Below are 13,679 nucleotides of genomic sequence, written 5' to 3' on the forward strand. Positions count from 1 at the left end.
GGCATCTCCGCTGAATATTAAGAGTCGTTACGAAACGGAAAAACAAATTGAATATTCCCTTAATCGTTTGGCGGAGATTAAAACTAAAATATAAAATCACATTCCGCTTGATAGAAAATTTAAAACAAAATAAAAAAATAATTTTAAATCGAAAATAATTCGGAATACGGTAATTCTCATCTACTTACCGGATATATTATCACAGAGTATACGAGATGTTATTATCTTGCCATATGGTGCAAACAACGCCTCCAAGTCTGGCTGTGATAGGTTTTTGGGAAGACCCGATACATATAGGTTAGCACCCTTGATTGACTCCGAACTTGGACGGGCATATGAGACTTTGATGACCTTATTCTGCAAACGTAGACCGTTCAGGGTGTTGACAGCCTTCTCGGCATCCTCTGGCCGAACATAGTTGACAAAACCATAGCCCAGACTTTGACCTGCAAGCGGAAGGACTTTTTTATATTAAAAATAGAGAATGCGAATATAAAATCAAGTAACTTACCTTGCTGCAAGGCTGGATTCAAGGCCTGCAACGAAGCTGGCAGCACTGAAAAGGCAACAATGAAACAAAATTGGAATGAATACCACGATCTGAGGATGGTTTCTTTGGAAAAACTCACCGGAAATTTTATCGCGCACTAATTTGCAACTCTCCAGCTCGCCAATGCTCGAGAAGAGGGAACGCATTTCCTCCTGCGTCATGGTTTGCGGCAAGTAGTTCACAATCAAGTTGGTGCGAGATTCATCGTTGCCATCGACAGACCCATTGGTGCTGCCGTTTTTGATAACAATGTCCATGGCATTGGTCATTTTGTTGGTGTTGGTGGTGGTTTGTTGCTGTTGGAGAGTAATTTTGAAAGATTTCCTTCGAACCGGGGGGGCGATGAGAGAAAACTGGCTCCTGTGATGGCCTTAGGCTTTATGTGAGCCCGTCCACGCAAACTTGAAGTCAAACTTGAAGCTTTTCGTTTTCTGTTCTCTGAAGATCAGTGCTTAGCACAAGTTGTGGTTGTTGTTGTTTTAATTCTTGTTAAGTTTATAAGAAATGTGGTTTTTGTTTTTTATTTAAAAAAGCGTAGTTCTGTTCTATGTTGTTTTGAAATTTCACGGTAATTTTGTTGGTTGGAGTTTGGAGTTTTAGATCTTTGTATGGATCATCAATTTATAAGAGTTGTTGTTTGGTAATTTATTTAAAATTGTTTAAATTTTTAGTTGTTGTTATAATAATAAAAAGTTAAAAGAGTAAATTTTGCTAATGATTTTGTTTTTTTGGATTTTCCTTTAGTTGTTTGGTTTTGGTGAAATGGGTGAAAAGTTTGTTTTTGGAATGATTTATTTTTTCTGTTGTTGTTGTTGTTTTATAAAATTGCAAAAATGCAAAAAAGTTTTTTTTTTTGGTTTTTTTGGTTTAGCGTAAATTTGGTTTTCTTTTATTTGACTATAATTATTTAAATTTTATAAATTGTTTTTTGTTGTTACTGTTGTTGTATTTCAATATGGAACATTTGGTTGATTTATACTCAAAAAATCTTTAAATCCTTAAATCCTTTTTGAGTCTCTATTAAAGTGTATAAATGATTATTTTGTTGTTTGTTTTCCTTAAAATTTTCTGGTTGTTGTTGTGGTTGGTTGTTGTCAATTCGTTATATATTTTTGTTGTTGTTGTTGTTTTAAATTAGCTCTGTAATAGTTGGTTTTCTTTGGTGGTGTTGATTTGCAAGATTACTTTCTTTCTTGATTTTTTGTTTGTTTGTTTGTTTTTCTTGGAATTTTCTTGATTTTTGTTTTTGTTTTTTTTTGGAATAATATAAAATATCTGTATTTTTCACTTGGTGTACAATTAATAGCTGCTCGATTGCTTACTCAATTTGTATAAATTTCATTTAGTTTTATATCAAATCTGTAACGAGAGGCAAGTTAAAAAATATACATTAGTGTTGTGTTTTGATTGGAGTGGAAAATAGTACACATTAGTTACAATTTTATTGAAATGCGGTACACTTATACGTACTAAGCTATATAACTCTTAACAAGCTCAATAAAAATCTTTGATGGTGTTCAAAATGTAAGCTTGCCGTTTTTAAGAGAACTTAATAACTTCCTTTCAAAAATTGTGTTAGCGGAAATATTTTGAAGAGAATCGGATGCCTATTTTTATACCCTCCACCTTGGAAAGGAGGGTATATTAACTTTGTCATTCCGTTTGTAACATCCTTAAATATTCGTCGAAGACCAAATAAAGTATATATATTCATAATCAGCATACAATTCTAAGTCGATTTAACGATGTCCGTCTGTCTGTCTGTCCGTCTGTTGAAATCACGATACAGCCCACATTATTTGACGTAGAGCGCCAAAATTTAGCAGAGCAATTTGTATTGTGCCTAGGATGGTTGGTATTGAAAATGAGATATATCGGTCCACGTTCTGGTACAGTCCACATATAACGGTACCTCCCGATATTCGGTATTTTGATGATTTATGCCACATTTTTTCACGGATTTGTCTATAAATTGGTATTCGTTGGTCATTATGGGTTCCAGCTCCGGAGGCGAAACATTGCATGTATGGGTCCATGATTTGGCATAGCCCCAATTTAACAGTACCTCCCGATATTCGGTATTTTGATGGTTTTTGCCACATTTCTTCACTAATTTTTCTAAAAATTGGCATTTGTTGGTCATTATGGGTTCCATCTCCGGTGGCGAAACATTACATGTATGGGTCCATGATTTGATATAGCCCCCATATAACGCTACCTCCCGATATTCGGTATTTTGATGGTTTTTGCCACATTTCTTAACTAATTGGTCTAAAAATTGGTATTTGTGGGTTCTAGTTCGTGTGGCGAAACATTGAATGTATAGGCCCACGTTTTGATAATAATATAACGGTACCTCTCAACATTCGGTATTTTTATGACTTTTGGCACATTTTTTCAAGAATTTCTCTGAAAATTGGTAGTTGTAGATCATAATGGGTCCTAGTTCGTGTGGCGAGTCATTGTAATTATAGGTCCATGTTTTGGTATAGCCCCCATATAACGGTACCTCCCGATATTCGGTAGTTTGATGATTTTTGCCACATTTTTTCACGGATTTGTCTGAAAATTGGTATTTCTAGTTCATAATGGGTTCTAGCTCCTTTGGCAAAACATAGTATGTGTAGGTCCAGACCTTGTGTTAGTAGAAATATTGGGATGTGCGAAATCTGAAGAGAGACGGATGCGTATTGCACATTTTGTGGACTTCTAAATGGTACCCTCTGGTATTATTTAAACGGACAGAACTAAAAACTTGAAATTTAGCATGAGATTCATGAGAATCAATTAAGCTTGATATATGAAGGCAGTTTTGGAAATGTGTAATAATTTTGCGAATTGTACTAAATTTGGAACAGTTTGATTTAGGGTGAACGCATGAAGCTGGAATTTTTAAATTTTGTTTTGGGGTTCTTCAGGAGTTCCTTATGATCGTACTATATTCGGAACAACTTAGTATTTGGTGAATAAATAGTGTTTGAAATCTGAAATTTGTTGTTAGGGTCGCTGTCCATGAAGGTGGATATGGAAATGTGTGCTATAATTGTACGAAAAGTACCAAATGGTACTGTATTTGGTATTGTGTGAAGAGATAGAGATAATATTCTGAAATTTGATATTAAGATTACTGATGGTATCTGTGTTTGAGATTTGGTGGTGGTTTGTAAATACGTCTAATATTTGTACAAAAAGTACTAAATGATACTAAATTTGGTATTGGGTGGAGGTATAGAGCTAGAATCCCGAAATTTGATATTGAGGTCTCTGTCGGTATGTGGAATTGAGATTGAGATAATTCCAAAACCACCTGGAATTGTACGCATTTCCATTGTACGAAAAGAATATTATATAGTACTAAATTTGGTTTTGGGTAAAGGGATAGAACTGTAATCCTCAAATTCGACATTAAAGTCTCTGTCGATATGTAGAATTGAGATATAGTGGTGATTTAAGAAATATGTACAATAATTGTACGAAAAGTGCTAAATAGTACTAAATTTGGTATTGAGTGAAGAAATAGAGCTGAAATCCTGAAATTTTATATTGAGTTCTCTGTTGGTATCTGGTGTTAAGATCTAATGGTGGTTTTCGAAATAAATAGTTCCAATTTTGGATCACTGTTGGTGTCTAAATTGGAGAAATGTAGATTGGTCTTGAGCTGCGTATTAAATGTTACCAAATTTGGTATTGGATGAAGGAATTGAACTGAAATCGTGAAATTTAATATTGAGGTCACTTTTGTTTTCTAGGGTTTACATAGATATGCGATATTTAAAGGTAGTCGGTCTTCTATTTTACATTTTGTAAAATTTATAATTATTCAAAATTTTAACTCTTTGTGGAGGAGGTGTTCGACTCGAAGTAGTGATATAAATATTCGGATTTTCAAAGCTTGAACCAAATTAAGTTCGGCCGGGTCGAGGTCGGGCTGTTATATAGGAGCTATACCAAAACGTGGACCTGCAAAGACAATTTTCTGTCTTAGGTATACCACTGTTTGAACTTCTAATAACAAATTTGAAAAAAAAATCCGGTGAATAATGATGCTAAAATCATCAAAATATCGATATCGAAAGGTACCGTTATATTTTTCTGCTATAGGCTGTAGTATCCATTACGAACTTCAAATACCAAATTTGAAACAATTGCGATGAATAGTGTCGTCAAAATTAACAAAATACCGAATGTTGGGAGGAGCCGTTATATGGGGGCTATACGAAGACCTGGACCTGCACAGACAATTTTCTGTCTTAGGCTGTAGTATCTATTATGAACTTCAAATACCAAATTTGAAACAATTCCAGTGAATAAAGTCGCTTAAATCATCAAAATACCGAATATCGGGAGTTGCCTTTATATGGGGACTATACGAAGACATGGACCTGCATACAAATATATTTGGCATAGGCTATAGTACCTATTACGAAGTTCAAATAGGAAATTTGAAATAATTTCTTCCGAATATCGGAAGGTGCCGTTATATGGGGGGCTATGCTACGAAAACGTGGACCGACATAGCCCATTTAAGAACTTAACCTGTATACTGGTAAACTATGCAAAATTTTAGCCTTCTATCTCAATTCGTTCAAAAAATATCGTGATTATAACAGACGGGCAGACAGGCGGCCATCGCTAGATCGTCTTAAAATTTTACGCTGATCCAGAATATATGTACTTTGTAGGGTCTATTAAAAATATTTCGAGGAGTTAGAAACTGAATGACAAAGTTAATATACCCTCCATAGAATGGTGGAGGGTATAAAAATAAATTACTAACGTCCCATAATGTCATATACTCGCATATTATACGTTTTCAGTTCAATGACCTCTATCATGTGTTTCAGATGAATACAATTTCTCTCTGTCTCTCTCTCTCTCATACACATCCATTCACATTTGGCTTTTCCAACCAAAAGTGTCATAGAAAACAACCCTTGGTTTTTCCAACTGCAGTGCTGCGTGGTAAGGAAGTGCATTAAAACTTGCTTTTGTTCGGGGTAAAAGAAAATCCGCATAGACTGCCTTACATTCCAATGGGTTCTTTTTTTATCAGTACAATTGTTGTTTGTGACAGGACCTTAATGACATTAGCTGTGTTGATCTGGGGGTTGCCTATCATTTGGAGAGATATCACAGTGGTAGAAAAAAATCCACATTAAAAGTTTGTGTGTGTATGTATATTAATGTATCGCATGTCTGTATGTTAGGCCAATTCAACATATATGTTTAGATTTGGCTTTATTTGGAATTTTCTGGAAATAAAAAAAATGTTTCGGGGTGTCATTTTTCCACCCTTAACAACGAAAAGATTTTTTCCGTAAGAAATGTGGAATTTACTTCTTCTTTGGAGAAAATGACAGTAAAAAGACTGCAGATCCTTTACATTAGACATACATTTCCACGTTTTAGAAAAAAAAAAACTATTTAGTAAATGTCATAACACCTACAAGTTCATCTATGAGATTTTGAACAATTTTACAGTGTTAAGGATAAGTATTAACCTTTAAAAAGTATATCACCTTTCAAGTATTAAAACTCAAATTTTTCGCTAAGCAATTTTCAATATTCAACCTACATTTATCCTGTACGAAACACACACCCACTCTTCTACAAAAACACAAATACCAGAAACCTAAAACTGGGTGTTGTTCATCATCATAAAAGAAGGAAAGACATGAGAAAAGGGAGACGGCAAAAAAATGTGACTCGAAATAGAAAGAAGACACACATTTTCTTTCTTGCTTGTGTCTAATTTGTTTGTAGCAAAATAAAACAGGGAGACAAAAAATAAAGCAAAACACAAGTCTAGAAAAGCCCACGTTAATACATTGTATATTCTCTCTGTGAGTGTGTGTGAGAAAGTTGGAAAAACAAGGATATGTTAATGATGATGAAGAGGACAAGTTGACAGTTACAGTGTCGGCGTTTGTCAGCCGCGCCACATTTAAAGAGTCAGATAAGGTTTTGTCATCTATGAAAATAGATGATACCCACCAACACCAAGAAGATAACTGCACACACACACACACACTCACGGATATACAGCTCAAAGCAATTTATTCAGGCATTTTTCTTATTAATGTGACATTTATCTATATACATATATAATAATATTGTTTGTGTGTGTGTTGGTTTGTTTCTTAGGGTGGGAATTGTAATTAAGAAATGCATGAGAGTAGACAGTGGAAAACGGAATGAATATTTTGGAAAAATAAATAAGGAAAATACATTTAACATTTTTCTAATGATAAACTTCGTTAAAATTAGTTTTTAGTGTTCCATCCACATTCTCCGATCAAAAATGAGCATTTCTTAAAATGTTAACGTCGGTCGTAGTATTGGTACTATTTTGTCGTAGTATTGGTACTAACCCGTTCAGCCAGTACCAAATTAAGGACTATTTATTACTTTTCATACAATTACAGTACACATTTCGAAAACCACCTCCATATCTCAATTCTAGATAACGACAGAGACCTTTGTATAAAATTTGAGGATTACAACCCTATCCCTTTACACAATATCAAATATAGTACCATTTAGTATTTTCTACAAACATAGTACGCATTTTCAAACCCATATCCGAATCTCAACCTCAGATACCAAAGGTTATCTAAATATTAAAATTCAGAATTGTGCTACTTATTACTTTCGAACAATTGTATTAAAGTGATCAAACCGGGTGAGATGATGATTTTCATTGATATGGTAACGATCAGCAAAAATTGCAAAGCTGTCAGTTTCGTTTTGAAAAAAAATACTCTCTGTAACAGAGAGTAAAGGCCAGATTACACATGATGCTAGAACCATATGTAAAGTGACTTTTTCCAAATTTTATATTTAAACATTTTATAGCATACTTTGAGGAGCTAATAAAAAAACATTGAAATTCAAAGGTAAGGCTAAACAGATAACAAATATTTAAAATATTCATGACAATTTGCTTAAGCCAGTTTCCACATCGTCTTAGAGTCATATGTAAATTGATTTTTTAAACTTAAAGGATGCATTAAATAAATGCTGATAAAGTGTGATAGTGTGATTTGTTTATATTTGGCTGGAAAACCACAAATGGCTATCGTAAGAGCACTCCAGCATTTAAGTTTGAATAAATCTTTTGTGACTCGTACCATCGCTCGTTACCGTGATACTGGTACTGGTAGCGTAGTCCGACGTTAAGGAAGTGGACGGAAGAAAACAGCAACATCAGCAGAAATGGTTCAAAAAGTAAATAAGCAAATTGATCGCGACCTGCATCGCAGTGGCCGAAAAATGGCTCGTGAGCTGAACATATCCATTTCCATTCGGCAAATATTGAAAAATGAACTCGGGGTAAAGCCATCGAAATTCCAAAAGGTGCAAGAACTTGGGTGTATTATGGCCTTGGGCAAGCAAACATTTTGGCCACACCATCGCACTCAGCACGCGCCACCTAAGAATGGTTACAAAATGAGTTTGCTCGCTTCATTTCCAGCGCACAATCGCCACCTAAATCTCCGGATACCAATCCGTTGGATCATTGTGTCTGGAGTATTTTGGAAAGCAAGTTTGACACTAAAAAATACCAAAGTATCGATTACCTCAAGCAAGTGTATCGATTACCTCAAGTATCGATTACCTCAAGCAATTCGAACAAATCTAAACTTATTTTAAAATTTTATGCTATTTCCAATATTTTTTGCTTTCATTCAATAAAATTTAAAAAATGTGCCATGTTGGTCCACTTTTTCATATAGACACCCCCCCCTCCCCTAATTCCTAACAGATTTGTTTCTACATCCTACGGCAGATCATATATAGGGGTATATCCCCCCATGTTTCGGTATTTCCTGATGTTCGGTATTATGATGGTTTTCGCCACATTTTGCAGAGAAATAATTTGTGGCAGAAGACTGGTGAAAAAGGATGGTTATTTCTGTTATCACTCATAAGGCGTACCTCCGAATAGTATTTAGTGTTTTTGTAATTCTACCTAAATGTATAACAGATTTTTTTTTTTCAAATTTCATATTTAAAACTTGCAAAAGATAATAACCACTATAGGAGGAAACCGGTAACATTGACTTAACGACATTTTGAATATTTGTTTGCCAACCAATTTCATATACAAAACCAGTAAAGAAAGTCTTAAAGTCGGGCGGGGACGACTTTATGATACCCTACACCACTTTGCTAATTTAGTTGAGCTCCACTTAATAATTAAAAGTTTTTATGGGAGAATTCAATCATACACGCTATGATTATAATTATAATTTAAATTTCAAAGGACTAAATATGCCGAAGCATTTGTATCTTTTGAATTCGGACTTGTATTGCCCATTTGGTGCACAATTAATTTGAAATCGGATAAAAATACATATGGGAGCTATATCCAAATCGGAACCGATCTCGATAAAATTTGGCAAAGATATTTCTAAGCTGTATTTCATATATTTCCCTGAATATCGTTGTTACGGAGCGCATATTACGGCTGTGGGTAACAAATATGACAAATCGGATGAATAGTATATATGGGAGCAATAGCTATATCTGAGCCGATCTTCAGCAAATTTGACATACTATCTTCTAGACTCAATTCGGTCGTAAGTGCCAAATTCCATCCCATTTAGACAAATATTAGACGTTTGGTGCACAATAAAAGGTAAATCGGACGAAGTTATATATGGGAGCTATATCCAAATCTGATCCGATCTCGATAAAATTTGGCAAATGTATTTCTGAGCTGTATTTGATACATTTCCACAAATATTGTTGTTGCAGAGTGAATATTACGGTTGCGGTGGACAAAAATAACAAATCGGATGAACAATATATATGGGAGCTATAGCTATATCTGAACCGATTTCGAACCGAACCATGTGGTGTAGGGTATAAATAGAAGTTGGCCCAATATTCAATTCCCATTCATTTATTTTTAAAGGTTTTCTTTACCTCATCTTGAAGGGAATTAAAAGAACTTAATCCATTTGTACTTGTTTTAATTTCTTAATAACCCCACTGTGAGACAGTTATTTTCAAAACATGGATATGAACAACGCAATGTACCCTACCACTGGAATACAACAACATTCTGATGGGGGAGACATCAAAACAAAAAAAAAAAAAAAAAAAAAAAAAAAAACCAAAGAACTTTTGAAAATAAAAACATACCCTCCGACATGTAATTGACACTTTTGACGAGCCAACACACGCTGAGTATGTGCGAATGTGTCTCAACACATATTTTTTTCTACTCGGTTTTATTTTCATACACTTATATTCTTTTATACGAAAAAAATTGACCTCGTTTTTATGATTGTTTTCCATTTTTTTTCTTCATACTTCATGGATCATTCGACAGGGGATGAAAGCCGGCCGGGTCTGGCTGACAGTCTGGCGTTTTGTTTATTAGACAATGCCAGGACATGCAACATGCTGTAAAACGAAAGATAGGTATGAAAAAAGGAACCCAGCAAAAAAAAAAAAAAAAACAGAAGAAATTTAAGTGTTTTGCGGGTTGAGAAGGGTTTGGTGCTTTGGCTTGCTGCTGAGCTAATTACAAAAACACGTGACACATTTTTCCCCCGATGGTCCCCTTTTGACAGAAAGAAAATGTTAATGTATCAAACAAAGTAAAGAGACATGCAAATGTATAAAATATGTTAATGGTTTAGAGAATATATCTTCTCTTGGCTTTGCTAGATTTATGGGTTACAATACGGATTGCATGGTGGGGGTTAGAATTTATATACCTATAAGTGAGATGGAGGATTTTTTGTATTTTGTTAATGAAAGAAAATGTCAGAAAAATAGCTAGAATTTAGATGTTTATAGTTTTTTTGAGCGAAAGGGTGTGTTTGTTTGTTTAAGAAGAACATTAGGAAATATATTAGATAATATTGTGGCTCGAATTCTTGTTTTTGCAGTGTTGATATAATTTTGTTGTCATTTTAATTATACCCTCCACCTTTAGTATGGAGGGTATATTAAGTTTGTCTTTCCGTTTGTAATACCTCGAAATATACATTTTAGACCCCACAAAGTCGATTAGCAATGTCCGTCCGTCTGTCCGTCTGTGGAAATCACTCTAGCTTCCGAACAAAATGAAGTAGGTTGATAAAATTTTACTCAAATGTGTACTACGTCTGCAGGACTTTTGGTATTGAAAATGGGCTATGTAGGTCCACGTCTTCGTATAGCCCCCATGTAACGGTACCCCCCGATATTCGGTATTTTGATGATTCTAGCGACATTTTTTACCGGAATTGTTTCAAAATTAATATTTAAAGTTCGTAATGGATACTACATCCTAAGGCAGAAAATGAGTCATGTAGGTACCCCCGGTACCCCCCCCCCCCCCCCCCGATATTCGGTATTTTGATGATTTTAGCGACATTATTTACAGGAATTGTTTCAATTTTGGTATTTGAAGTTCGTAATGGATACTACATCCTAAGGCAGAAAATGAGTCATGTAGGTCCACGTCTTCGTATAGCCCCCATATAACGGTACCCCCCGATATTCGGTATTTTGATGATTTTAGCGACATTATTTACCGGAACTTAAATTTGGTATTTGAATTTCGTAATGGATGCTACAGCCTATGACAGAAAATTTTCTGTGCAGGTCAACGCCTTCGTTTAGCCCCCATATAACGGTACCTTCCGATATTCGATATTGTGATGATTTTTGCCACATTTTTCAACGGATTTGTCCAAAAATTGGTATTTGTAGGTCATGATGGGTTCTAGATCTCGTGGGCCATACATTGTATGTATATGTCCACATTTTGGTATAGCCCCCATATAACGGTACCTCCCGATAATCGGTATTTGGTTGATTTTGCCATATTTTTTCACAGATTTGTCTAAAAATTAGAATTTGTTGGTCATAATGGATTCTAGCTCCAGTGGCGAAACTTTGTATATAGAGGTCCACGTTTTTGTATATCCCCTATATAACCGTACCTTTCGATATTCGGGACATTTTCTCACGATTTGCCTAAAAATTGGTGTTTGTAGGTCATAATGGGTTCTAGATCGTGTGGCGATACATTGTATGTTTTGGTCCACGTTTTTGTATAGCCCTCTTATAACGGTACCTTCCGATATTCGATATTGTGATGATTTTTGCCACATTTTTCAACGGATTTGTCCAAAAATTGGTATTTGTAGGTCATAATGGGTTCTACTATACATTTTCATAATTATGACTGGTTTACCCGGTTTATTTTCTAAACTTCCACCAGAATCTGCCCAAAATTTTTAGATCTTGTTTCGTATTTTAAACTGCGATATATTCTTCAAATTTTCTTATCTTCCGAACAAAAAAAAGATGTTGAAAGAATTGACAAAAAAAAAACATAATGACTCTCTGAATTTTATATGCGAGTCGGAGTGGGCTGACTCACATTTAATTTTTTTTTAATTGTACATCCCATTATTCGGTATTCGGATGATTTAAACCACATTTTAACGGGATTGCTTAAAAATTTGGTATTTAGAGTTCGAACATTTTGGGGAATTATTGTTCACGTCTTCCTCTTCCCCCATATAACGGTATCTTCCAATGTGGAACTTTGGCGATTTTAGCCACATTTTAACTATTTTTTTTTTTTTTAATTTGTTATTTAAAATTTAAAATACATATCAAATACTTCGCAGGAAACCTATACCGGGGTGTGAATACTTTTTACCAAGCGATTTCACTGGCAAAAATGCAAGTGGACCGAATATTTAAGTCCGATATTTTAATTTTTAAACCGTCCCTTTACCTCATGGTGGAGGGTCGAACTTTACGTATTTTAGCCTGTTTCCCATTGATCCTTTCTTCTTGTTTTTTTTTTTTTTTTTTTTTTTTTTTTTTTTTTTTTTTTTTTTTGGAAAAGACTTTTCTGTAATTTCTGAAATATTGTGTTACCATATCCCTCACCTTTTATTGCAAATCCCATTTATATCATTTTATTTGATTTTTTGCATTTCCTTATTTTCACCCCTTTTCCATATTTTGTGAAAATTCTCAATGGAAAAATAATTCTCTGAAATTGTGTTATTTTTAGTGCATGCGCCAAAAATAAAATGAAAACCAACACCCCATCCCTCTCCCACAGAGGCAATTAATAGCTAAATGTAATAAAGGACATCTCTTTCATGTAGTATTTTTTTTTTTGGGGAATCTACCGGCCAGTGGTTTTTGCTTCAAGAGAGCAAAACTGGAAAGATATGCCGGCAAAGCAGTGACAGGGTGGTGGCGGCGAATTTGTGATACATAAAAACAGCTACAGCTTCCTGCTTTGCTTGAACTATTACGTATAATATGGATGGGGGAAGAGTTAAACACACACACAGAGTACCAAGAAGTGATGATTTTCCTCTTCTCCAACTCATACTTCTTAGTTTCCAGGGAAACAATCATCATTTAATAGAGAATCTCTTTAGCTAGGCAAATATCAGCAGCAATACCACCAGCTTGGAAGTATGGAATATATTTTTCTGTATCTATTCAAGCAATTTGACTCGGTTTGGCCTAGCAGAGCAGAGCAAACAAGTGAAAAAAAGAGTCAACATCAAGTGCTGGCGCTGTTAAACAACCCTGCCGACACTATATTCTTGCCGTCAACCACTATTTGCTGAAGCCACACAGCCAGGATAACAAAGCAGAATGGTCTATGACAAAGAAACAAATCCAGCTGAGAGTTGATGGTGATGATGGTCACATAGATAGATAAAAATTTCCAAAGAAGGGTGTGACGCTTAAAGTTGAGTATAAAATAGATTTAAAAAAAATATGTACATTTTATTTATATTATAATAATTGATATATAAATTTAATTCTTAATCATGTAATTAATTTACACATAAAATACTTGTTAGATTTGTTTGCCCCTTAATTTTAAATTAATTTTAGCAAAATTAAGAAAATTAATATCACAAATGTTTCTTAGAAAAGATTCGTTTGTTTACTACTACTACTACTTGAATGCTACTTGAATATTTTACAACCGTCTGCTAATAATGATACTCCAGAATAACGCATTATTTAGACTGAAATAGAACCCTGCTGTTATTTATTTTCCCCCTGTCATTCATTTCATTTCTATGCCTTGTCCCCTAAAACGACAGCTGATATTGTAATAATTTTAATATGGAGA

General features: G+C 34.5%; 1 protein-coding gene across 4 annotated transcripts in view; it reads right to left on the bottom strand.

Moving 5' to 3' along the window:
• The window catches only part of LOC101900427 (ELAV-like protein 3), a 139,043-nt gene that overhangs the window by 16,799 nt on the left and 108,565 nt on the right, over positions 1 to 13,679 (bottom strand). For 2 of the 4 annotated variants that reach the window (XM_059118601.1, XM_005183373.4), the window contains exons 3-5: positions 630 to 1,909; positions 512 to 556; positions 189 to 446 (exon numbers count right to left, since the gene is read on the bottom strand). In XM_059118601.1, the coding sequence (XP_058974584.1) occupies positions 189 to 446; positions 512 to 556; positions 630 to 819 (493 nt within the window). In that variant the 5' untranslated portion in view covers positions 820 to 1,909. Of the gene's footprint in view, positions 1 to 188; positions 462 to 511; positions 557 to 629; positions 1,910 to 13,679 lie in introns of all 4 variants that reach the window. The other 2 variants (XM_059118602.1, XM_059118600.1) reach the window with 1 other exon arrangement.

Source organism: Musca domestica, unplaced genomic scaffold, assembly GCF_030504385.1.
Source record: "Musca domestica strain aabys unplaced genomic scaffold, Musca_domestica.polishedcontigs.V.1.1 13, whole genome shotgun sequence".
NCBI lineage: Eukaryota > Metazoa > Arthropoda > Insecta > Diptera > Muscidae > Musca > Musca domestica.